Source organism: Chlorocebus sabaeus, chromosome 10 (genome assembly GCF_047675955.1).
Source record: "Chlorocebus sabaeus isolate Y175 chromosome 10, mChlSab1.0.hap1, whole genome shotgun sequence".
NCBI lineage: Eukaryota > Metazoa > Chordata > Mammalia > Primates > Cercopithecidae > Chlorocebus > Chlorocebus sabaeus.
Genome location: NC_132913.1, coordinates 18,394,982 through 18,421,964, shown reverse-complemented (window position 1 = coordinate 18,421,964; position 26,983 = coordinate 18,394,982). Strand labels below are relative to the sequence as shown.

General features: G+C 40.2%; 1 protein-coding gene across 6 annotated transcripts in view; it reads left to right on the top strand.

Moving 5' to 3' along the window:
• The window catches only part of NCKAP5 (NCK associated protein 5), a 983,546-nt gene that overhangs the window by 833,703 nt on the left and 122,860 nt on the right, over window positions 1-26,983 (top strand). For all 6 annotated transcript variants that reach the window (XM_073019623.1, XM_073019626.1, XM_073019624.1 and 3 more), the window contains 2 exons: window positions 19,636-19,737; window positions 26,574-26,756. In XM_073019623.1, the coding sequence (XP_072875724.1) occupies window positions 19,636-19,737; window positions 26,574-26,756 (285 nt within the window). The remainder of the gene's footprint in view (window positions 1-19,635; window positions 19,738-26,573; window positions 26,757-26,983) is intronic.

Below are 26,983 nucleotides of genomic sequence, written 5' to 3'. Positions count from 1 at the left end.
AGTGTTCAAAGCAAACCCTTAATTTTACCATAATAATTACTCTTGGGAATCTGAACTTCCCCATAGTTTCTCAAATGAGTCTAAGAGCAGCTTCTTCTCTCTATAATGCTCATTTCTTTGTAATAGTTATTTATAGATCCATAACCAATTTCTCTGAAAAATAAGAACTCATTTTTGGTATTCTCTGAGGTTGCAAATACTGCACATGGTATATAATATGAAAGGAAAGCTCAGAGAAAGATAACTTTGCATCCTGAAAAAAGTTTCCATCAGAGTCATTTATGAAAATTAATAAATCTTTAGGGATTTAAGAAGACAGAATAATTTTAGGATTATGGTAACTACGGACTGTCTCAGAAGAAAATAGAGAGATTATGTTATTTATATTTATGCATCGAATATCTGCTTAATACTTCACAATTTCCACCCTAGGAGATTAGGAATTTCTCTTCGCCTTCTTTCTGGGTGCCTGCTTCACAGATTCACATTGTTTACCGAACTCCAGACATGCTTGATTAGAACAGAGTGTTGCCTGTCTGTAGAGTCTGAAGCAAAAACAATGGAAGCATTGTTTTATGTCTTGGGGAAGATATATGTTTTTAGTGAAATTTCTGATGCAGTTGTAACTTCCTAATCTGTCGTACAAATGTTTGCAATGTCATAGCCATGCACTTTTCTCTGAGATGTTACAATCCCATCTTTAGTCAACTCAGAGGATTTGCTGGGGAAATCGATGAGTAGTTTTGAGTTGAAAGTCTAAGATCACTTCTATCTCAGATTCTGTTTTCAGAAGCTTCCCCTGAAAAAGAAATCTGCAAAATTGAAGCTTAAATATAGGATATATTTAACAAACTAATAGAAAAATAAAAATAAATCCACTTGACTTGATGAATCCTGCGTATTAGCTAGAAACTGCCATTTGCCAAGAAATGATTTAGCTTAGTGAAATGTATTTTGCAGCTAATCCTTTAATGTCTGTTTTACATATTACCCTTCCCACTGTTAATATTGAACAATGTTGTAAGCTAGTAATTTTATGCCCTATATTTCAAATTGCTATTAGGAAGCCACATAAATAACAATTTTCAACTGCTCGTTTATAATACCACGAGGCGTTTCTTACCATGGGGTAAAGTAACAGTGGATTTAAAAAACTACTTTGGGGATAAAGCTACAGGGAAACCATGATGCGGATCTGTAGCAACAAAGCCTATAAGGCAAACTGAAGTAATAAGTTGGAAACCCTGATAATGCACAACTTAGTATTAACTATCAAGGGAAGTGAGACGATGGGCTTTCATTGAACATTCAGCCAGAGATTGCATTTATGTAATATATCTTCACAAATGTTTTAAAATGAATGGGACTCCAGCAACATGTCCTATTAAAACCAGGACGTTGAGCCGTAAAATGCAGATGAGTGCACATCACGAAAGTCACTTTTTCATCACCACTCTCATCTCTTTATTCTCCCAGCCCCCATGCAGCGGAATACTGTGAGAGTCAATATTGCAGGCTGTGAAGGTCCCAGTGATTATGTAATCTCTCAAACTCTGAATTTCATTTGTTCTAATCTTTCCTTTAATAATGTAAGTAAGCACCCATCTTATAAATAATTCTAAATAATTTTTTTTTTGGTTTTCCAAAACACTGACACGGCATTTTCCCTTCTTTGGAGGTTATCTTCCAAAGTGGAGTGATAATTGTTCGATTTTAATGTCTCCTCATTGTAGTTGCAAGAGCAGGGCCCACGTACAGTTTCTTGCTGACCATCTGGATAACATATGGAACCATTTGGTTTTCGCAGGAGGAGTCACTGCCTGTCTTCAGGATTGCCAATTATGGATCTCTGGAGTGCTAGTGGCTCTTTTCTAGCATGCAGCGTAATTGAGGGCCCTGGACTGACCCCCTACCTCCCCAGCCACCCCTTTTAGGAAGAAGCATACCGAGAAGGCATCAAAGCCGTGTGAATGTCCACTGTGTCTACATTTCTTCCCAGAGACCCATCTGCGGTCTCTTCCTCTAGACCTTTCCTTTCTGTGCATAGATAAGAGTAATGGAGGCCCACAGCCAAGGCCAGCATTGGGAAAAGTATGGGGTAGACAAAGGAGTAGAGGAAAGCATGTATTTTGGAGAAAGTGATGGAATCAGATCCTAAGTCAGCTACTTACTTGCTCACTGTGTGACTTGACCCAAGTTCCTGATTGCTGCGACATGTCTCTCACCATTCCCTTCTTGAACTTGCCTCTGTGGTCTTGCTGAACTTTTTGCAGAAAATGTCACATTCTCTCTCTTCTCTGGACCTTTTCATATGCTCTTCTCAGAAAGACCTTTCTTTCTTTTTTGACCCCTGCTTTGGCCTGAATGTTTGTTTCTTCCCCCAAATTCATATGTTGAAATCTTAACCCCCAAGGTGATGGCATTAGGAGGCAGGGACTTTGGGAAGCTATTAGATCACGAGCATGAGAGCTCTTATGAATGGGACAGTGCCCTTATAAAGGAGTCCTCAGAAAGCTGCCTTGTCCTTTCTACCACATGAGGATACAGTGAGAATGTGCCATCTATGAACCAGGAAATAGGCCTTCCCCAGACACTGGATCTGCTGGCACCTTGATCTTGGACTTCACAGCCTCCAAAACTGCAAGAAATACATTTCTATTGTTTATGAGCCACCCATTTTGTGGTATTTTGTTTTACCAATTGAAAAGACTAAGACAGCCCCCTCTCCTGAGTAATCATTTCTCCGTAACATCTCTTAGCTGTGCTAAGACTTAGCTACAGCTTCCCTAGGAGAACCCCCAGAACCCCTCTGCTGAGGGTTCCCACAGCACACTATGTTGCAGGTGCCTGCTCAGCCTGTCCCATGAGCACCTTGATGCAGGGAGTGTGCTTGTCCATCATTGTACCCCAACATTCAAACGTGGATAAGACAATATAGTGGCAGAGAATGAGGTGCCATAGGGGCAGCCCTTAAGTTCATGTCCAAGTTCAAATCTTTGACTTAATAGTTACTTAGCTCCTCTTGTCCCTCAGTTTTCTCATTTGAAAAATGGAATTGATAAGAGTTTCTACCTCATAAAGTGACCATAAGGATTAAATAAGGAAAAATAATGCATATCACCTTCATCACGGCGGACGGGAGGCAGGAGTAGATTGCAGCTCCAGACAGAGCAGCATGTGGAGGCTCATATTATGAATTTTAGCTCTAGATCAACTGCAAGAACAAACTAGCAATCCCGAGAGGACTCACAGACCCTGCAAAGGAAGCCACTGCTCCTGCAGGACCCAGGAGATGCCCCAAATACTGTGAGTGTCCCAACTGCGGAAGTGGGAAAGGGAGACCCTCCTCTCCCAAACACACACCCCACTGGAGAAGCTGAAGGTCTGTTTGTGGGAGAAGTTTCTGACCTTAGCTGGAGCTGAGTCAGTTTAGAGAGCTGAGTGAAATACAGGAGTAGAAGAAGCAGCAGAAAGGCTCTGGGAGCTTGCTGTGTCCCCTAACAGCCCGTTTCTGCATGGCACCACAAGGATCCATCAGGAGGGTGGCCAGAGGAGCTGGGGGTGAAACTCCACAGGAAGAAGGAAATCTGTAGCTGAACTTTGTAACAATTTAAACAGGGCCAGACACTTCCTGGCCAGAACTCAGAGGAGGGCGCAAATCTGGTGTGCAGGGGAAGAACCAAGCCTTTTTTCTTTCTCAGCTGGGAGGTGGGTAGCCTGGGGCAAGTTTTCAAGCCTGTCTCACCTTCCGCCTGGAAACGGACTCAGGGCTGTTGAAGAGGAGGGGGGCAGGGTGGGAGGGAGCATGGTAAGAGTGAGACTGGCCCTTTGGTTTGCATGGGAGCTGGGTGAGACCTATGACTGCCAGCTTTCCCCAACTTCCTTGACAACCTGCATGACTCAGCAGGGGCAGCCATAATCCTCCTAGGCACACAACTCCAGTGACCTGGGATTCTCGCCCCCATCCCCTACAGCAGGGGCAGTAAGATGCACCCAAGGAGAGTCTGAGCTCAGATGTGCCTAGCCCCACCCCCACCTGATGGTCCTTCCCTATCCACCCTGGTAGCAGAAGACAAAGGGCACATAATCTTGGGAGTTCTCGGGCCCCGCCCACCATTGGTCCCTTTCCACACTAATACAGCTGATGCTTTCTGGAAAGTGCCACCTCCTAGCAGGAGACCAACCAACATAAAAATTGAGCATTAAACCACCAAAGCTAAGGACCTTCATGGAGTCCACTGCCACCTCCACCAGAACAGATGCTGGTATCCATGACTGAGAGACCCATAGACATTTCACATCACAGGACTCTGTGCAGACAACACCCAGTATCCCCCTGGAGCCAGGTAGACTTATTGGGTGGCTAGACCTGGAAGAGAGACAATAATCACTACAGTTTACTGCAGTTTGGCTTACGGGAAGCCACATCCATAGGAAAAGGGGGAGAGGACTACATCAAGGGAATACCCATGGGACAAAAGAATCTGAACAACAACCTTCAGCCTTAGACCTCCTCTCTGACAGAGCCTACCCAAATGAGAAGGAACCAGAAAACCAACCCTGCTAATATGACAAAACAAGGCTCTTTAACACCCCCCCCCCAAAATCGCATTAGTATACCAGCAATGGATCCAAACCAAGAAGAAATCCCTGATTTACCTGAAAAAGAATTTAGGAGGTTAGTTATTAAGCTAATCAGGGAGGGACCAGAGAAGGCAAAGCCTAATGCAAGGAAATCCAAAAATGAATACAAGAAGCGAAGGGAGAAATATTCAAGGAAATAGATAGCTTAAAAAACAATCAAAAATTCAGGAAACTTTGGAAACACTTTTAGAAATACAAAATGCTCTGGAAGTCTTAGTAGAAAAAAGTAATTCAGAGCTTGAGGACAAGGTCTTCAAATTAACTGAATCCAACAAAGACAATGAAAAAAAGAATAAGAAAATATGAACAAAGCTTCCAAGAAGTCTGGGATTACATTAAACAACCAAACATAAGAATAATCGGTGTTCCTGAGGAAGAAGAGAATTCTAAGAGGTTGGAAACATATTTGGGGGAATAATCCAGGAAAACTTCCCTGGCCTCACTAGAGACCTAGACATCCAAATACAAGAAGCACAAAGAACACCTGTGAAATTCATCACACAGTGATCTTTGCCTAGGCACGTTGTCATCAGGCTGTGCAAAGTTAAGATGAAGAAAAGAATCTTAAGAACTCTGAGACAGAGGCACCAGGTAACCTATAAAGGGAAACCTATGAGATTAACAGCAGGTTTCTCAGCAGAAACCCTACAAGCTAGAAGGGATTGGGGTCCTATCTTCAGCCTCTTCAAACAAAATTTTCAGCCAAGAATTTTGTATACAGTGAAACTAAGCATCATGGATGAAGGAAAGATATAGTATTTTTCAGACAAACAAATGCTGAGATAATTCGCCATCACCGAGCCACCACTATAAGAGCTGCTAAAAAGAGCTCTAAATCTTGAAACAAATCCTGGAAACGCATCAAAACAGAACCTCTTTAAAGCATAAATCACACAGGACTTATAAAACAAAATACAAGTTAAAAAGCAAAAACAACAAACAAAAAAAAAACAAGTACACAGGCAACAATGAGCCCAGTGAATGCAATGGTACCTCACATTTCAATACTAACATTGAATGTAAATGGCCTAAATGCTCCACTTAAAAGATAGAGAACCACAGAATGGATAAGAACTCACCAACCAACCATCTGCTGCCTTCAGGAGACTCACCTAACGCATAAGAAATCACATAAACTTAAAGGGATGGAAAAGGGCATTTCATCCAAATGGACACCAAAAGTGAGGAGGAGTAGCTATTATTAGATCAGGCAAAACAACTGCTTTAAAGCAACAGCAGTTAAAAGAGACAGAGACATTATATAATGGTAAAGACCTTGTCCAACAGGAAAATATCACAATCCTAAACATATATGCACGTAACACTGGAGCTCCCAAATTCATAAAACAATTACTAATAGACCTAAGAAATGAGATAGACAGCAACCCAATAATAGTGAGGGACCTCAGTACTCCACTGACAGCACTAGACAGGTCATCAAGACAGAAAATCAACAAAGAAACAATGGATATAAACTATACCTTGGAATAAATGGACTTAACAGATTTATACAGAACATTTCATTCAACAACCACAGAATACACGTTCTATTCAATAGTGCGTGAAACTTTCTCCAAGATAGACCACATGATAGGTCATAAAACGAGTCTCAATAAATTTAAGAAAATTGAAATTATATCAGGCACTCTCTCAGACCACAGTGGAATAAAACTGGAAATCAACTCCAAAAGGAACCTACAAAACCATGCAAATACACAGAAATGGTATAGCCTGCTCCTGAATGAGCATTGGGTCAAAAACGAAATCAAGATGGAAATAAAAAATTCTTTGAACTGAATGACAATAATGACAAAATCTATCAAAACCTTGGGGATACAGCAAAGGCAGTGCTAAGAGGAAATTTCATAGCCCTAAATGCCTACATCAAAAAGACTGAAAGAGCATAAACTGATACTCTAAGGTCACACCTCAAGGAACTAGAGAAACAAGAACAAATCAAACTCAAACTCAGCAGTGAAAAGGAAATAACCAAGATCAGAGCAGAACTAAATGAAATTAAAACAAAAAAATACAAAAGATAAAAAGATAAATGAAACAAAAAACTGGTTCTTTGAAAAGATAAATAAAATTGATAGACCATTAGCAAGATTACCAAGAAAAGAAGAGAGAAAATCCAGATAACCTCACTAAGAAACAAAACAGGAGACGTTACAACTGACACTACTGAAATACTAAAGATCAATGAAGGCTACTATGAACACCTTTATGCACATAAACTAGAAAACCTAAAAGAGATGGATAAATTCTTGGAAAAATACATCCCTCTTAGCTTAAACCAGAAAGAATTAGATACCCTGAACAGACCATTAACAAGCAGTGAGATTGAAGTGGTAATTTAAAAATTACCAACAACAAAAATAGTTCAGGACCAGGTGGATTCACAGCAGAATTCTAACTGACATTCAAAGAATTGGTGCCAATCCTTTTGACACTATTCCACAAGAAACAGAAAGAAGGAACCTTTCCTAATTCATTATATGAAGCCAGCATCACCCTAATACCAAAACCAGGAAAGGATATAACCAAAAAAGAAAACTACAGACCAATATCCTTGATGAACATAGATATGCTAAAATTTTTAACAAAATACTAGCTAACTGAATCCAACAACAGAACAAAAAAACGATTCACCATGTTCAAGTGGGTTTCATACCCACTTGATGGGGTATGCAGGGATGGTTTAATGTACACAAGTCAATAAATGTGATACACCACATAAACAGAATTAAAAACAAAAATCACATGATCATCTCAATAGATGCAGAAAAAGCATTCAGCAAAATCTAGCATCCCTTTATGATTAAAACTCTTAGCAAAATCAGCATATAAAGGACATACCTTTATGTAATAAAAGCCATCTATGACCATCCCACAGCCAACATAATACTGAATGGGGAAAAGTTGAAATCATTCCCTCTAAGAACCAGCAAAAGACAAGGATGCCCACTCTCACCACTCCTCTTCAACATAGTACTGGAAATCCTAGCCAGAGCAATCAGACAAGAGAAAGAAATAAAGGACATCCAAATTGGTAAAAAGGAAGTCAGACTGTCACTGTTTGCTGACGATATGATCATTTACCTTGAAAACCCTAAGGACTCCTCCAGAAAGCTCCTAGAACTGATAAAAGAATTCAGCAAAGTTTCCAGATACAAGATTAATGTACACAAATTAGTAGCTCTTTTATACACCAACAGCAACCAAGTGGAGAATCAGATCAGGAGCTCAACCCCTTTTACAATAGCTGCAAAAAAATTAAATACTTAGGAATATACCTAACCAAGGAGGCAAAAGACCTCTACAAGGGAAACTACAAAACACTGTTGAAAGAAATCATGGATGACTCAAACAAATAGAAACACATCCCATGCTCGTGGATGAGTAGAATCAATATTGTGAAAATGACCATACTACCAAAAGCAATCTACAAATTCAGTGCAATCCCCATCAAAATACCACCATCACTCTTCACAGAATTAGAAAAAAACAATTCTAAAATTCATATGGAACCCAAAAAAGAGCCTGCATAGCCAAAGCAAGACTAAACAAAAAGAACAAATCTGGAGGCATCACACTACCCAATTTCAAACTATACTATAAGACCATAGTCACTAAAACAGGATGGCACTGGTATAAAAATAGGCACATAGACCAAAGGAACAGATTAGAGAACCCAGAAATAAACCCAAATACTTACAGTCAAGTGATCTTAGACAAAGCAAACAAAAACATAAAGTGAGGAAAAGACACCCTTTCAACAAATGGTGCTGGGATAATTGGCTAGCCGCATGTAGGAGAATAAAACTGGATCCTTATCTCTCACCTCATACAAAAATCAACTCAAGATGAATTAAGGACCTGAAACTATAAAAATTCTAGAAGATAACATTGGAAAACCCCTTCTAGACATTGGCTTAGGCAAGGATTTCACGACCCAGAACCCAAAAGCAAATGCAGTAACAACAAAGATAAATAGCTGGGACCTAATTAAACTAAAGAGCTTTTGCACAGCAAAAGAAACAGCAGAGTAAACAGACAACCCACAGACTGGGAGAAAATCTTTATAATCTATACATCTGACAGAGGACTAATATCTGGAATCTACAATGAACTCAAATAAATCAGTAAGAATAAAACAATCCCATCAAAAAGTGGGCTAAGGACATGAATAGAAAATTCTCAAAAGAAGATATACAAATGGCCAACAAACATGTGAAAAAATGCTCAATATCACTAATGATCAGGGAAATGTAAATCAAAACCACAATGCAATACCACCTTACTCCTTCAAGAATGGCCATAATGCAAAAAACAGTAGATGTCAGAGTGGATGTGATGAAGAGGGAACACTTCTACACTGCTGATGGGAATGTAAACTAGTACAACCACTATGGAAAACAGTGTGGAGATTCTTTAAAGAACTAAAAGTAGGGCCAGGCGTGGTGGCTCACACCTGTAATCCCAGCACTTTGGGAGGCCAAGGCAGGTGGATCACAAGATCAGGAGATTGAGACCATCCTGGCTAACACACTGAAACCCCATCTCCACTAAAAATACAAAAAATTTAGCTGGGCATGGTGGCGGATGCCTGTAGTCCCCAGCTGCTCAGGAGGCTGAGGCAGGAGAATGGCGTGAACCTGGGAGATGGAGCTTGCAGTGAGCCAAGATCACGCCACTGCACTCCAGCCTGGGAGACAGTGAGACTCCATCACAAAAAAAGAAAAAAAGAAAGAAAGAAAGAACTAAAAGTAGAACTACCATTTGATCCAGCAGTGCCACTACTGGGTATCTACCCAGAGGAAAACAAATCATTATTCGAAAAAGATACTTGCACACACATTTATAGCACAGTTCACAACTGGAAAATCATGGAACCAACCCAAATGCCCATTAGTCAATGAGTGGAGAAAGAAACTGTGGTATATATACACAATGGAATACTACACAGCCATGAAAAGGAATGAATTAACAGCATCTGCAGTGACCTGGATGAGATTGGAGACTATTATTATAAGTGAAGTAACTCATGAATGGAAAACCAAACACCCTGTGTTCTCACTGATATGTGGGAGCTAAGCTATGAGGACGCAAAACATAAGAATGATAGAATAGAGTTTGAAGACTTGGCAGGAAGAGTGGGAAGGGAGCAAGGGGTAAAAGATGACAAATATGGTGCAGTGTATACTGCTCGGGTGATGAGTGCACCAAATTCTCAGAAATCACCACTAAAGAACTTACTCATGTAACCAAATACCACCTGTACCTCAATATGGAAAATTAAAAATAAAACAAAATATTGCATTAAATTTTTAAAAAATAGTAATAATGTAAACACTTAGCACAAGACCTAGCCTGCAAGTGAGCACTCTATAAATGTCCAATGTTTTTTTGCATAGTTTTATTTTTTCAGTTAGGTCCAAATTTACATATGGAATTATGCTTCCATGGAAAGAGTGTAGAGATCTAAAAAGCAAATGAAATTGACAATACCAATCAAATACCAATAGTGGTAACAATGGAATAATAATAAGGAAAGCGTGATTTTGAGTAAATGAATGAATGATGTTTGAGTCTAGCAAACAAAGATATCACATTGTATTTAGAGGTAATTATTTTTTAATTCTATGCAGTTCATTTTACTGTCTGATTGATTTTTATTGTTATTTTAATAAGTTGTCTATAGCAAACCATCATTAACCAGATTTAACTGTGTAGAATTAAGAGCATGAACTCTGCAGTCAGACTGTCCAGGGTTCAGATACTATTTATGTGACGTTAGGCAAGATTTTTTTAGCTCTGTATGTCAGTTTTTTCACCTGTAAGACAGGTATGGTAGTTCTTACTGTAGATTGTAATGAGGATTTAAAAGGATAATGTATGTGAAACACATATTTAGTGCTAAAAAGAGCTCAATAAGTGTTCACAGCTATTATTGTCGCTGTTATTATTATTATTTCCTTCCCAATTATCTGACTCTAAAGCAGAACCTGGGAAGGAAAATCACCAAGGCAACATAATTCATTTGATGGGAGTTGCTCAAATTGTGGGCTTAACATTTAGGCAGAAATAAGCTACTTCCATAGGATTTGCCTTGTAAAAGATAGCAGTGGTGGTATCACGTCCCTCCCTTCGTAGAAAAAGCAAGCAGACAGTGATAGGAAGAGCTTGGACTTAGAAGGAAGCAGGTCTGGGACAGAATCCTGGCTCTCCTACTTCCTGAAATGTATGTAGCATCGTGACTTCAGATGCCCTTCTTCACTTCTGTCATCTTGGGTTCTTCATCTCTAAAAACTAAGATGACAGCTTCTTCCACACAGTAGTGTGAAGATTCATGAGATTAGAATAGGGGAAGGACTTCACAGAGTGTCTCTTCCCACACAGAGGAAGCGGTAATTCATTTCTTCCTAATAAGTGATACATTGAACTCTAGTGACCATAAGTGGAGCTTCCGATAGGTCTGGTAAAAATAGATCAAGTTTTGGGGGTTTTTCCCCCCCACTAATTAATCCTTTTAGTTTGGTGAAATCAGAGGGAAAAAATGTGTTCCCCCACATGTAAAAGACAAAATCTTCAGAAAGTCAGAACTTTTCAAAAATAAAGCTTGATTAAAAATGTAAAATGCAGTGTAGATAATTTTACAAAACAGCGGGGGCAATTGGAAAGCACTTATTAAAGTACCTGTTAAAGTAATTAGTGATGAAAATGGAAATTTCAGGGCACTTCTGTGTCTCTTAGATCCCAGAATAGGCTCAGGCTGTGCTGAATCACTTCCTCCCTTAGATCATATTCACAGAAGAAGACAAAAGGGAAGCTTCAGAGACTCAAGCTTGGCAAGCAAATGCGAGTCACTCTTCGGCTGTCCTCCTGCCCACAGGTCTGACTGGCCTGCCATGGGAGCCTGAACCTTCTGTCCTTTTTCTCAACATTCTGTCACTTTGCTGTTAGGTCTGAAATATTTCTGATTTTTTTTTTTTTTTTGTAAAGACTTCAAACAAAGAGATTTGGGAGCTCTGCAGGAAGAGCTAAGTTCCTATTGCACAGAATATTCTCTTACGTATACTTAACTGTGTGGTGAATACACTGGCCTCCACCACCTCTAGCTGCATGGCACCCTGACTCTACAGTGATCTTGTTTGCATGTTCTGCCTTAAGAATTCTTGGATTTTTTTCTCTTTTGTGTGCTTGGTCTGCTCAGGGATATTGTCAGCTCTGTTAATGAGCTTCCTTGAGTCTCTCATAGCTCATAGTCATGACTCTGCACATAGTCGTTGCTTCATAAAGCATAAAGCATAAATTAGTGTTGGACTCATTAGAGTGGAGGCTCTTGAGGGCAAGGTCTGCTGTTTTCATCCTCATCCATCCTCCCACTGGTGCTCACCCTGTGGGCCTCGGGGCATTGTTAATGGAATCGCAGCAGATAAGGATTGGTATGAGATGCTCTGGTCATCAGTCTAAGCTACAGAGACCATGAATAAACTTTCTAATCACCAAACCAAATGCTGCTCCCTTAGGTAGCCACTGGATAATCAGGCTGTCATGGAAGTGGGGACCCTTGAAGAAGGTTTTAAATATAGCTGTGGAATAATTGTTTCAAAAATGTTTTATAATCTTGGGTCCTGGAGAAGTAGAAAAGAGATAGAACCATATCATTTGCCAAGGCACCATCCAGAGCACAACAGAATGCACTCAGGGCAGCTAAACGTTGATATGCAAGGCAAGTCCAAAAGTTGTCAGGGAAAATAATCATTGCAACAAGGACTGTTGCAGATGGCTAAAAAAAAATTAGCTGTAAAACTTTCAGACACTGAAGTGAGATCAAATTATGATGGACATTTTTTTAAAGGGTCTCTAGAAGAACATTCGGAAGGCACGCTGTCACGTCAGCAGGAAGGCTGAACGCAGATATTATGTTTTATCTTTGTAGCCCAAAATGGAAATAATGGCATAATTAATTAAACATCAGCTTTTATCCAAAAAGATTTTGTCCTGGTCTCAAATTTTTGTGAATCTAAGAAATGACCATATAATACTCAGTTATATAATATGCAGTTATATAATATTCAGTTTTATAATAAATTCTTAATGGAATAGAATGAAACTTGTGAAATGTGAACCTAGGGATCTGCCACAATCTCTCTTGATGGAATTCTGGAGGGACTGATGAAAAATCACACTTCTGAGTGTGGCAAAAATGTAAGTCGAGTATGTGAATAAGGCAAAACTTTGGGGTTTTTATGGAAGATCATTTGGCTTCCACAGAAAAATTATTTTCATCAGGCTCCAAGCTGTTTTAGAAAGTTTCCTGGAACTTCCTTTTGGAGATCCTTATGCGTACCTGTGAAATTGCCTTATTACCCAACAGAAGGAACAAAGCTTATTCACCTGAGTATGTCTATTCAGGGTCATATTTAAAATGCTTCTTTTAAACATGCACCAAATCCTCTAGAAAGCTGAACTTAACAGGAAATCAGAGGAAGTTAGCAATATCAAAAGATACTCAGGAGATTTCATAATAAGTCACTCCAGGTTTGCTTCCCTTGTGTTGGGCTTAAAGGGCATCACACCCTGGGCCCAGAGGCCACCTAGGACAGAGTTGAGGAAGCAGAAATGGGGCTCTAGGAAGCTTTCTAGAAGCTGTGAGGTGAGAACAGCTCTCCAAAGTGGAGACGATTTGAAAACAAAACTAAAGCTGAAAAAGCAGTAAGTTCTTCATCCGAGAAATCAACCCAACATCCGGGCCACTAGATTTGAGGGAGGGTGATCCCTAAACATGGCCAGGTCCAAATAAGCAGCCAGGCAAGTTGACAAGGCACAGCAGAACCCGGAGAGACAGTGGGCTAGAGCAGGTGAGGACTCACCGAGACGGGGAAAGGCCAGGGCAGCTGTTGGCGTCCCTTCTCTCAGGTCAGGTGCTGAACAGTTAAAACTTCTCTTTTGTGCAGATATGTGGCTTTTAATAGTTGGAGGGGCTCAGTTCGGTGGTTCATGCCTGTAATCCCAGCACTTTGGGAATCTGAGGCAGGTGGATCACCTGAGGTCAGGAGTTCGAGACCAGCCTGGCCAACATGGTGAAACCCTGTCTTTACTAAATAACCAGGTGTGGTGGTACATGCCTGTAATCCCAGCCACTCGGAAGGCTGAGGCAGGAGAATCACTTGAACCCCGGAGACAGAGGTTGCAGTGAGCCAAGATCACGCCATTGCACTCCAGCCTGGGTGACAGAGTGAGACTCTGTCTCAAAAAAAAAAAAAAAAAAAAGAGGGGAGACTAATTATATGCATGATTATGGTGGTAGATTAATTCTCTCACCAAATCTGAATGAAGAGAAGAGAACCATGGTGAAATGATCCCTTTTGTACTTTCCTCTCTACTTCTAAAGCTGAGTTAATAACTTCTAAAATCCTGACATGAAAAATTTCATACATTCCTCTTCAACCTTCAGGAAGTACATCAGTACATGCAAAAGCTGCTCACCGATCTATTTTACTTGATTTGTCCAGCATGGTTTCTTGTGTTGCCCACATTTCTTAGATGAGCTATTGTTGTAATCTCAGCTTGCATCAATAAATAAGGACTCAGTGTCTTCCTGGCCTTAGCAGTCACTGACTTAAAATTAAGACATCACCATGGTGCTGAGTAAAAATCTAAAGGCAGAATTCTATCAAGTGCAACAAGCCTTCACGGAGCGTCTGAGGAACTGAGGAAAATGAAATGGAAAACCCTGGCCCTCCAGCCCAGCTCTGAAAGGCTCAAATGCGCCTCAGTCTCCAGTCTCTGCTGCCGTCATTAACTAGAGAGCTGCAGAATCAGTCACTGCCACCCTGAAGGGTCCACTCCACCTTCATCCCCCCAGATAGACAGCCAGTCCTTGGCACAGTCTGTTGGGGGGGATATGTCTCTGCCTTGAATTACAGATACAGAACTGCACAGAGAACATAAACCTGACTGACTGAAGTCAAGTGAACCCACCAAATATTACCCACCCAATGTGTGGTTCAGGCACTGCCTGCGCTGGCATTTTGTCAGGTCCCCAAAGCTTAGCTTGGTATTTTGCACCTGTATGAGGCATGTGTTCTGTTATAAATTGTGACACATCGTAGCTCTTCACACGATCTCCTAACCCCTGCCCTTGCATATAGTGACAGAAAGCAAGTCTCTTTCCTATGAAGCTAGAATCTTCAGTGGGGGTGTCACCTTGGGCTGTGGACGTAGGCACTACATATCCATGTGTAAATACCTGTATATCGGTACGCGTGTGCACATATGTACACGTATGAAATATATACATAGAAACATGCATATTTCCTGAGTGGCTACCCTGTAGGCTGCAGAGAGCTGTGTCAGCCAGGTCAATGTCAGCAATAACAACAAACTCCAAATGAATCATGGCCCAAATTCAGTATAAGTTGATATCTTCCTCGTGTCAAGTCCAGAAAGACTGTTTCTTTTCCCAGAGTAGCTTTCTTCCAGTTGAGACTTTAAGAAGCCAAACTCCTTATACCTGGTTGGCTTCATCTTCAACAAGTGGCTTCCAAGGTTGCTGTGCTGAGTTGGCTGCATCAAGCCAGTGGGAGGACAAAGAGCATGGAAGACTATTTGAGGGAGGTATTCCTGGGCCCGGCAAGAAAGGACAGGTGTCACTTTTGCTCAGGCTCCATGACCTAGAAGTAAACATGTCATGTAGGCACACCTGACTGTAAAGGAGGCTGGGAAATGCAGGCCAGCCATGCACCCAGCAAGAAGAGGGCCAACGTTTCCGAGGTTTTGTGACACCCAGCTCGTCCCTGCCACTGGGACAATGTAGAAATTAAGGGATTGGCCTGCATTTTCCTGGAGCTGATCGTCCTGTTAGAAAGATAGAACCTACACAGAGAACAACTCAGTAAAACTGAGTGCACTTTGGATAAAGGACCGAAATGAGAGGCGGTCCAGTCCCTCAAGGCAGGGAATCCACTGTGGGTTAGAGAGGATAGATGACTTTACAGGGAGGGTTTCAGTGTCGTCCTGAATACTGGACAGGATCTAGGGGCAGGAGGAGGAGGGTGTGCCATGGAAAAATGGACCAGAGATCAACTCAGATGGGGGAGGGGCACATTCCAGAGACTGAAGCCAGTCCGACAGGGAGGGTTAGACCATCACCGTCAAAGGAAGCATCTGAGTAAGAATATCCCTCGCTTACCTCTGGTTTGAGAATGTGTGAAATTAGGAGTCTATCTCCGAAACCCAGTTGAATCTCAGTTACTGACACAGTGTGACAGATGACGCAAGGCCTGTTTCAAACCCATACTGAGTAGTCCTGCTACTTTTCGTGCCTAAAACCAACCAAGTATGTCTAACTCCAGAATTCATTGGGAGATGCCGATTAAAGATAGGAAGTTTAAAGTATTTCAGATGAGATTTTATTCAGATGAACACTAACAGTAAATATGAACTAGACATGGGTATGTGATGGAGAATTTGCCCTCTAAGCTGGGGAGCTCCTCTTAAGAGGTCATGGCCTTCTTATGTCAGTTATGCTCTTTTTGACAGTGATTTAATTAAATTTCTCATGTATACATTCTACCTATTTTTCACTGAAGCACAAGTAATATAACATCAATATACAAAGTGATGCTATACACACACACGCCTGTGTATTATATATATATATGATGAAAATATAAGCCTATTTTAAAAATTCTTTTCATAAGAAATGTAGTCTCTATGGCATTGTGTGCTTTCATAGTTATTTAAGGGAAGTTGTGTGAAGTTGTGTGATATTTACCTATCATTTCTTTGCCTATAGCCTTAACACAAAAGTAGATTTTATTATGCTTGAGATGATAGGTAATCCAGTTACCCTGATTGGATCATTATACATTGTATACCTGTATTAAAACATCACATGCACCTCTATAAATATAAACAACTATTTTGTACCCATAATAATTAAAAATTTTTAAACATAAAATAATAATTAAAAATTTAAATGGTTTTTTTAAAAATGTAAACAGATTTTATTTTCTTCTAAGTCAATTTTTATTTGCCTTACATGTATGAAAACTATAACAATGAATGATTCATTTGTGCCTTATTATCTAAGAAATTACCTACCATCAACTGTCAGGTATAACAATAAACTAACCTGTGTGAATTTCAGCATATTATCCTATTTGTTTTCCCTTCTTACTATGACAGTGCCTCTCTCTACCTGTGGTAGTGGATTAAATAGCCACTTCTGTCTTTCTTTTTTCTGAAAATATACACTTATTGATGCCTATAATTCTGTCATTGGATGTTGTGACTTTGTTAGGAATTTTATTTAACTTCACCTTTTATTTTAGATTCAGAGGGCACATGTGCAGGTTTGTTCCATGGGTGTATAGCATGATGCTGGGTTTTGGATGCAGGTCCCTTCACTCAGGTAGTGAGCACAGTACCCACTACGTAGTTTTTTAACCCATTTCCCCCTTTCTTTTTCCCCATCTATTAGTCTACAGGGTCTGTTGTTCCCATGTTTATATCCATGTGTGCTCAGTGTCTAGCTTCCATTTGTAAGTGAGAACATGCAGTATTTGGTTTTCTGTTTCTGAATTAATTCACATGGGATTATGGCCTCCTCTAGCTGGATTCATGTTGCTGCAGAGGACATGATTTCATTCTTCTTTATGGCTGTATTCTGTGGTATATATGTACCGTATTTCTTTATCCAATCCACTACTTATTGGCACCTGGGTTGATTCCATGTCTTTGCTACTGTAAATAGCGTGGCATTGAACATGTATGTGCTTGTATCTTTTTGGTAGAATGATTGATTTTCCCTTGGGTACGTACCTAGTAATGGACTGATGAATCAAATGGTAGCTCTGGTTTAAGTTTTTCCATCTTTCTTTAGCAGATGAGGGATCTGAGACTAAGAGGTTCAGTTACATTCCTGAGATCCTGTAGAATGTATACCTTCAACAGGGCTAGAACTCAGGTCTCCTGGCCCTTGCCCCAGGACCTCTCCTTTCTCCCATGCAGACCTTCCCTATTTCAGTGAAGGGAAGGGACTCATTTGGATAAAAGCCACTGAAACAACCTTGAGGAGGGCAGGGTTTTAGATGCATATATGCATGCAGTAGGTGAAAGCGTGACGTCACGTATCTGAGAAGTAATAACGAAGTGCATTCATGAACTGAATAAGTCAGATAGCTAATCCATTGAGGCCTCTTCTCTCACATCACATGATATACCACTCAAAATCATTTCTTTTGTTGAATGTCATTTCCCATAACTTCTTGTCCTGTTTGCATATTGATAAATGTACTCTTAGGTCTCGCAACATTGAAATTCTTTTGGCACTCTCTCAATCTTTAAAACTTATATATGGGTGAGTCAAATATAAAGACGTCTTTTTGTTTATAGACTACAACAAGCACTAATGGGCTGCTTACTAAGTATGATGCATTTTGTCAGGTCCCAGAGATTACAAGATGAGATAAATTCTATCTTTGCCCCCAGGGAACTCAGATTCTAGAGCTTGAAGATTATAGGATTAGGATTCTAAAAACTGTCCAGAAACAATGTCATGGTTTTGGTTACCTATAGAGGTCTTAGCTCTGCTGAAGAAATTTGGATTTTCAAAGCAACAGGCAATCAGTTTAGAAATTATTTTCTTTTTTTGTGAAAGGACCTCCACAGACACACAAATGGAAGGTCCATTGAGAAGGAGAACTGGCCAACCCACAACAGCAAAAAAATACCTTTACCCTTGCAGGAGGATAGAATGCAGCCCTGTCACAATGCCATCCTTCAGGAGGAGCTGCATACATGTTTGTTGAATAATTAACTAACCAAGTACTCAGGGCTCTCACGGAAGTTCAGCCTAAAGAGAGTCGAATGGGGAACAGAGAGAATGTGGCTCATTTTAGTGGAGTTTGTAGTCCCTGCTGACCACATGATAGATATGCTGGGACAGAGTGACCTGTGGGACAGCCCTGCCCTCTAAGATGATTCTAACAGTGCTTAGTGGCAAAGAAGCAAAGGCATTTCTTAGATTGGCATCAGTGTGCAGCAGGGCCTCTCCAGGGGAGAAAAAGGAGTAGAAAAAACTTTTCAGAAGTGAGAGAGGCACGCTTAGCCGCATTATTTACTTACTCAATTAGATTTTTTTAGCATCTGGAGCCACAAAAGTTGTAACCAAGACAAGCCAGGCTATAAGTGCCATTTTCAAAATGTCATCAGCCTAGCAGAAACGTTAGGCATAAATCACGAGTTTTATTGTATTTGCAATTAAACAGATCAAATTTAATGTCCACAGAAAAGCCTTAGTAATTAGTATCAAGATTAATACAGTGAAATGTCTCTGGCTTAGCAGGCCTCCCAAACAAAACTGAAATAAAGAATTCAGTATATAATTGAATAGCACGTGAATATTAATGTACAAAATCCTCAGAGTCCCCAGGTCCCCAATGCAATTATTTTCTATTCACATTAATTGTTCCTAACAGATGACATTAATGACTTTGAGCTAAAATGTGTCCAAGGGAAGATTTCACAAGATCAATGCTGTTTAGAAATAAGGTCACTTTTATAATTATCTGCTCAGATTTTAACCACTGCTCAACATAATAGGGTGAACTTGGTGATTGGTTTTCTTAATGTGAATATCAAATGTTAATTTTCATACTACCCAATAAATACATCAGAGTAGTCATAGTTTTCCTACTGCTTATTTTTAACTACTACTTATATTTTTCTACTACGTATCTTCCAAGGCAGACTGACAGACTGTAAAAGCATGACTGTTGTTTACAAAATGTAATTTGCATATGCACATACATATACGTGTATGGGACACTGATAAACTAGAATAAACTTTTTTAAATTAGGACATGTATTATCTAATTTGGAAATGCCAACTCTTTTGAGATTTAACTGTCCAAGGCAGGATTTTGAAACAAGTAATTAAATTATCGCTATTTAATGTTTCTGCTTGGTTTTACCTAGAAACTTCACTCACGCCTCTTGGATCTTTCATCCGGAGATTTGCTTTCAGAGGTGGAAAGAAGCCGAAGTCTGACGCAGTCACGAACTGATGCTGAGCTGCACGTGAGTTTCCCAGTTGCCTTCAGAACACTTGTTTCGGTTGTTATTTTCCTTCCATCAACTATGATGTCACAAGCGAACCATAAAGCACATCCTTGAAGCATTGTCAGGCAGATAAAAATACCTTCCTTTCTTGTGTTCTCTGAAATTCAATATCATGTCCCCCAGCTGATATAGTAAGCAGAAAGTGTCATTCTCCACAGAAATATCATAAATCTTGGTTTTGTCCCCAAGACACCTTTTTTGGATATTGATTATATCTCAGAGTCTCTGAGAAATGGTCAAGGAGCTTTTTATTAAAACCCACATCCCATATTATTCATCCTACTTTTATGATATATTATGTATGAACTTTTAAAAATTCATGGGCTCTGCATTTTTTTTCTCTAGCTGGGGTTAGCTTTGTGCTTATTTGGCAAAACTTTAACCAGCATGGCTTTTTAACTCTCATTGACGTAAAAGGAGTAACTTGAAAAAACACAATTGCCAAATAAATATATAATGAAAAATGTAAGGCTTAAAACAATGACATGAACATTTGTGGATCACTGTTTTTTCATTTTACTGAGTAATTCTATCAGTGTAGATAGACCATTAAATGAAAATATTCTCAAGTTAGATTTGAATTGAATTTCAGTGGAATGTTGTCACTTTAAACATTTATAAAGACCTAATGGCATCCAATCTATAATACAGCCCTAAGGTCAAGATTTTTTTTTATTTTTTTATTTATTTATTTTTTTAAGTGTGGAGTTTTTATTTAAAAATGGGAAGAATGAAACCCTGGGCTTAATTTTTTTTTTTTTTTTTTTTTTTTTTTTTTGAGACGGGGTCTCACTCTATTGCCTTGACTGGAGTGCAATGGCACGATCTCAGCTCACTGCAACCTCCGCCTCCTGGGTTCAAACGATGCTTCTGCCTCAGCCTCCTGAGTAGCTGGGATTACAGGTGCCCGCCACCACACCCAGCTAATTTTTGTATTTTTAGTAGAAACGGGGTTTCACCATGTTGGTCAGGCTGGTCTTGAACTCCTGACCTTGTGATCTGCCTGCCTCGGCCTCCCAAAGTGTTGGGATTACAGGCATGAGCCACTGCAACTGGCCAGCTTCATTCTTTATCTCTATTTTTTAACTAAAATTGTAGATTTTCTACAGCATTTCTCACAGTAAGAATGTTTAAAGTATATGAATCATTCAGGGTAGTAACCTAAAAATAAACAATGAGGAAAATACACTTTGGATAGTGCAGAAGACAGGTTGTATTTTTACCTGTTAAATCAACATAATTAAGATAATGTTGCAAGAGAAGCTAATATACATTTTTTATGAAGAATTTTAAGAAGAATCACTATTACTGATGACAACTCGCTGGGATTCATGGGGTTCTGTGTATCTCTGGGAGCTCTGCTCATTGCCAGAGGGCTCACTTGGCATCATGGCATGATGTCTTGGACTTGGGCAGGGCATCAGAATGGTATATTGACAGGGCAACTTGGGCAAGGTATGAAAACCTCAATGCCTCAGTCTTCCCTTTTAGAAAATGAGGATAATGATATTTCTATTTCAGAGAGTTGTGGCGAGTATTAAATGAGATTAACACAGGAAATGTGTGTACACAGTGCCTGCTAACAATATTGCCACAATCATAAGATCTCTGTCCCTTTGGCCCTCTTCAGTTCTCTTAATATGTGGTACCATGCCACACCCACAGCAAACCACAGCAAAGGTAGAAATGATCACTGAGAAGGGGCTCTACTAATACGTTTCTCCAGAAGCCAGAAGCTCACATCAGTGATCTCTGGTAACAAAGTCCATCCACGTTTGGCTATTGCCTAATGTAGTTACTACTTAGGCACCAGGCATCAGGAAATGATAGATATCAGGAAGTGTAAAACAGGGTCCCGTAGGGAGACCATGAACTCACTGATGGCTTAGTTGAAGAGCCAAGACACATGTGTGTGTTTGTGGGGTGTGTGTGTGTGTGTGTGTGTGTATATATATATATAGTTGTTGTTGAGATGAAATCTCACTCTGTTGCCCAGGCTGGAGTACGGTGGTGTGATCTCAGCTCACTGCAACCCCCACTTCCCTGGTTCAAGCAATTCCCCTGCCTCAGCCTCCCAGGTAGCTGGGATTACAGGTGCACGCTACCACGCCTGGCTAATTTTTTTTGTATTTTTTAGTAGAGACGGGGTTTCACCATGTTGGCCAGACTGGTCTCAAACGCCTGACCTCAGGCAATCCACCCACCTCAGCCTCCCAAAGTGCTGGGATTACAGGTGTAAGCCACTGCACCCAGCCTCTGTCTCTCTCTCTCTCTCTTTCTCTCTCTCTATATGTATATATGTATGTATGTATATATACATATATATTTCATGTTTTATATATATTTATATAAAATATAATATAACATATTTTTATATTATATTTTATATTATTATATATTATATTATTATTTTATATTATTTTTATAATATATAATATAATATATATTATATAATTATATATTATATTATAATATATATAATTATATATATATTATATATATAATATATATATTATATATTATTATATATATATTATATATATAATTATATATAATATATATTATAATAATATTATATATATAATTATATATTATATTATATATATTTATATATTATATCTTATAAATATATATTTATATATAAATGTTTTTATATATGTATGTGTGCGTATATATGTATGTATATGTATAGATACATATACATATAAACATTTTTAATAATAGCAGCAAAACCCACGTAAAAGTCCCTAAGCGTTAGCATTTGTCAGGGACTGTTCAGTCGTCACAGTGATCCCATGTAGTAGCTTCTTTCACTATCTCCATTTACAAAGAAAGAAACTGAGTCACAGAGGGGTTCAGTACTTTTCCCAAGCTCAAAGAGCTAGCCAGTGAAAGCTAGAATTTAAACCTCATAAATGGCCTTGGAGTTCCAGCGCTCAACCACAGAGCAGTTATTCACTGCAGTAGATAATCCTATGTGACAATCACATGCTGATGAAGGAAACTGGAGGAAAAAAAGAGCTCACTTTGCAGCCAGGATGTCAGGGAGTCTGCATCCCTTATTAAATTCAAACATTGATTTTCCAAGGTGTAGGAAGGTGGGAGAATTTCCCAGTAGAAAGGAGTGGCTGCCTCCTCTTCTTTGCAAGGAATTACCCTGTAACCACCACTACACATACACGTACACAGACACTCTCCCTAACTCACGTGCCTGCCAGCAGGCAGACTCAACCATTCCTTTTGTCTGGCTTAGCACAGCCCATGTCAGACTGTGAGGTACCACAACATGCTGCTGGGGAACCCACACAAGAGACAGATTTCTTTAATAGCTTCTCCTAGAGGCTTGCTACGCAAAGCCCTGGTCACAGAATAGCAGCATTGAAGCACCTGGGAACTTGTTAAAAATACTACATACATCTCAGGTCCCACCTCAGAATTACTGATTCAGAATCTGCATTTTAACAAGATCCCTTGGTGATTTAGTTCACATTAAAGTGTGAAAAGCCTGTCTTAGAGGACACCTCTCTGCTTAAGCATCCTTGCCCCTGCCTGCTCCCACATGACATTCACAGACCTTCTCCACCTCCCTCAAGCATCTGCCATCACATCAGGGCATCTCAGCTGGGCGCAGTGGCTCACACCTGTAATCCCAGCACTTTGAGTGGGTCACCCACCTTATTTGGGGGTTTGAGACTAGCCTGACCAACATGGAGAAACCCTGTCTCTACTAAAAATACAAAATTAGCCAGGCATGGTGGCTCATGCCTGTAATGCCAGCTACTTGGGAGGCTGAGGCAGGAGAATCACTTGAACCTGGGAGGCAAGGCAGAGGTTGCGGTGAGCTGAGATCATGCCATTGCACTCCAGCCTGGGTAACAAGAGCAAAACTCCATCTAAGAAAAAGAAAAAAATCAGAGCATCTCAAGTTCAAGGCCAAGGAAGAAGCAGCAATTCCTTCTCACCCCAGCCCATCTTCTGAGTCCTAGTTTCCTATCATCTTACGCAACATCTATACAGGAGGTATACACATGGGCACGAGTGGGCAAGGCTGCTTATTCATTAAAAGAGACCTGGAAATTGAGTTGTAAAAATAGATATAATTTTAATACATGTGGTAGGAAGAACAGGCGGGAAGATAAGAGAGAATTGCATGTAAGCCTCCCTCAATACACTGGGAGAAGGCAGAATGTAAACTGTAACCAAAAGCCAGGCAGAGTGCAGAAAGGCAATTAGAGTTTGGATCTGGACAGCCTGGTGGGACAGCAGACACCGTCTCTCTCTCTCTCTCTCTCTCTCTCTCTCTCTCTCTCTCTCTCTCTCTCTCTCTCTCTCTCTCTCTCTGGAGAGTAGACACGTCTGTCAGAGCAGGGGCAGTCCTAAATAGCAGCCACCACGCTGCTTACTTAAACAACAAAATATGAGAGGACAGAATGGAGAAAACAGAAAGCACACAGTAGAAGTGGAGCCTGATGAGCTCTTTCTGAAAGTTTGCTCAGTGCACATTCCAGGTGCCGACCGTGGCTGAGGCTGAAATGGCAGTTGCTGCCCTGCGGCACAACCGCTGGTTGTAGGCATCTGTGGAGATACGGATATGAACTCCCCTTAACTAAGTTACATCCGGCAATAAGCAAGGTCATAAATCAATAGATATTGCTGAAAGCCTGGTTTTAAGACAAGTTTCTCCTTTCAGTGATGTTTAGAGCCAAATTTTAGGGGGGAGAAGTAGGATAGTAAAACGTCTTGGCATTTTTAGATCACTTAAAGAGATTGTTTTACAGCAAAAATGAAGTATTGATAGTAAGGCAGATGCCTAATACTGAAAATCTAATGTTATTAAGCATTATAGATATTGATTAGAGAGTAAATTAAACATGCCCTATATACTGATGTAGGAGTTTAATATTTACCGCAAGTACCGTAGGATCATCATTACCTTCCTTCCGCAAGCTGGCGTTTAGTCACCGTCAGTTGGAATTGCATTTGGAGAACAGTGATAAGTACTCAGGTACTGAAAGGCACCCACAAAGTGTCAATAAATTGTATAAGTAAGAGGCTTTGCCACTCTGCAAGTGACACAAAGACAGATGGCTTCCCATCAAAGAGTTTCTGAGACAAAGCGTTATATAAATAGGAGACTGGAATTAGACGGTAATAGAGAGATTCTGTTCTCAGTGGTTGGGATGTAAATTAATTTAGTCTATCCAGTTTGTAGAGCTTCATCTGTTACATGAGGGGCCTATAATGTGGCTGTCAAGATGTGCTCGGAGGTTTACAACTTTATTTGTCACTCTTGCCTTATGCAGAACCACTAGAATTCTAACAGCCTGAACCTTGCACCAAGAACCCAGATCTATTTGATGTTAGGGTTATTGCCATGTGGATGGTCAAATGGTAACCAGGATTGGATATAGAAAGCACTATTATATTTACAGTGGAGGCTCATGATGCCTGAGTTTGGTGTTTGCTGTGGATGGCTTCCTGTGAGGTAGCACAGATAGGCAATAGGCATCTGGTTGTTGACTTAGAATGATGCCATCAGAACCAGAGGAAACCATAGCAGAAATCTCAAAGAGCAGCACCCTCTATAAAGAGAATATTGAAGACCATGGAAGTTAGAAGTCTTCCTTGCTCAACAGTGCATGCTTAGTGGCAGTGGCTAGCCCAGGATCCAGACCACTAGACTCACAGCCAGTTTGCATGCTCTTGAACCCCGTAGTCAAAGATGTGACTCTATCTTCGTCCTTTTGTAGCATTCGAATCGTGTTTTGATACTGATTTGATATTCTCACCAGTATGGCTAGATAAAATAAGAACACCCTTGTGGTACTTTTGCCTAATAATAATGGCAGCTTGTAATAATTGAGCACCTACTATAGTCCAGATGCTGTGATGTGCTTCACAACTAGACCCTCATTTAGTCCATGCAATAACCCTATAAGATAAGCAATAGTATCATGATTTTCTTTTTTCTTTCTTTCTTTATTTTTTAAGCTTTCTATTTTTTTATTATACTTTATGTTCTAGGGAACATGTGCACAATGTGCAGGTTTGTGACATATGTATACATGTGCCATGTTGGTGTGCGGCACCCATGAACTCGTCATTTACATTAGGTATATCTCCTAATGCTATCCCTCCCCCCTCCATACCAGAATGTCTGGGACACATTTAAAGCAGTGTGTAGAAGGAAATGTATAGCACTACATACCCACAAGAGAAAGCAGGAAAGATCTAAAATTGACACCCTACCATCACGATTTTCTTTTAAGAAAGAGAGTAAATAGTTTCCCCATAGCTACACAGGGAGAGGCAGAGCCAGGATCTGAGCCTACAATTTGACTGCAAAGTCTGCCCCTAACTACCATAACATACTATACAGACCATCTGTAGTTTAGGGTAGTTCAACGGGATTTTTTAACTTTGTGATGGAGCCAAATTCAGTAGACACTGTACTGTGAGCACCCATACAACCATTCTGATGTTCATTTTCAGCACAGTATTCAATAAATTACATGAGCTATTTAACAGTTTATTATAAAATATGCTTTGTGTTAGATGACTTTGCCCAATGGTAGGCTAATGTAAGTGTAGGCAGGGCTGAGCTATGATATTCTGTGGGTTAGGTGTATTGAGTACATTCACAGCTGATTTTCCACTTACCATGGGTTTATCGGGATGTACTCTTGCCATGAGTTGAGGAGCATCTGTATTCCCACCTACATCATCATAAGGTTGTGTTGATATTTACTCTCCTCTGAGCAAAGCCCTTGCTCAGAGCTGTCCTGCTTTTTCAGGAACACCAGCTAAATACAAAATCAGCCTTGAAATGCCCTGGCTTGGGGGCTGTCATCCCTGGTCGTCTCTGTCCTCGAAACAGCTACAGCAGCAGCAGTGAACTGTCTCTTTCAAGCACCTGCAGCGAGTATTCCAGTGGCTCCTCCTACACATGGCACGATGGGAAGAACCTCAGGAAAAGGGTAAGGCCCCCTTTTAAGCACTCTGGCATCAGACTGAACCAGAAAAGAATCCTCTTCTGGTGGGATTTGGTCATGGAGGTGAAGGGCAGGTGGGAGGGGTAAGAAGGAAGCCACCATTTGCGGAGCACCTGCTCATGTATTATATTGACCTCCTTTCATCAGTGCCATAGCCTCGTAAAACACTATTTGACTATAAATTGGAGGGCAGCATGGTGAGATGACAGAGA